General features: G+C 41.8%; 1 protein-coding gene across 2 annotated transcripts in view; it reads left to right on the top strand.

Moving 5' to 3' along the window:
• The window catches only part of LOC107630486 (mechanosensitive ion channel protein 10), a 3,702-nt gene continuing 3,167 nt past the window's right edge, over positions 7 to 541 (top strand). For both annotated transcript variants that reach the window (XM_016333631.2, XM_021118863.1), the window contains exon 1: positions 7 to 493. In XM_016333631.2, the coding sequence (XP_016189117.1) occupies positions 125 to 493 (369 nt within the window). In that variant the 5' untranslated portion in view covers positions 7 to 124. The remainder of the gene's footprint in view (positions 494 to 541) is intronic.

The raw sequence follows: 541 nt of genomic DNA, 5'->3' as shown, positions 1-541 counted from the left end.
CCCCCCCGCCCCAAAAAAAATAGGTAAAAGGAAAAGTAATCTAAGAACCGAGTTGCGCAGAACCAGAACATATATTTTGAAAAGAAAAAAAAAGGAGGAGGAAGTTTTTAATCTTCAAGTTGTGATGGAGAACGGAGAGGAAAAAGGCGTGGCGGCACATAGAACAGTAGGGACAAAGAACGAGGTTGTTCTTCGAATTCCCGAGAGCGAAAACATCATTTCCTATTCTCCTCAGCAGAAGGGTTCACCCTCAAAAGCCTTCGTAGATTCTTCAAATGTTGAACTAGCAGCTGAACTTCAGAGTCTAAAAAACGGTAGTACTGTTCAATCTCCAACTGCTACCACTTCAACCCGCTCTGTTGGTCGTTCCGAATTCTCGAAGCCAAAATCCAGATTGGTGGAACCGCCACATCCAATAGCCGCAAGCTTTCTTGAAGACAAAACCCAAATCAAGAGCTTCAAATCACCCGCAAGGACTTCCACCAGCAAAAAGGTTATTGGACTTAATTACCGTTATTTTTAAATTTCTTAAATAATTTGT

This window comes from Arachis ipaensis, chromosome B03 (assembly GCF_000816755.2).
Source record: "Arachis ipaensis cultivar K30076 chromosome B03, Araip1.1, whole genome shotgun sequence".
In the NCBI taxonomy this organism is placed as follows: domain Eukaryota; kingdom Viridiplantae; phylum Streptophyta; class Magnoliopsida; order Fabales; family Fabaceae; genus Arachis; species Arachis ipaensis.
Note: the sequence above shows the minus strand (reverse complement) of the source record. Positions and strands in the feature narration are given on the sequence as shown.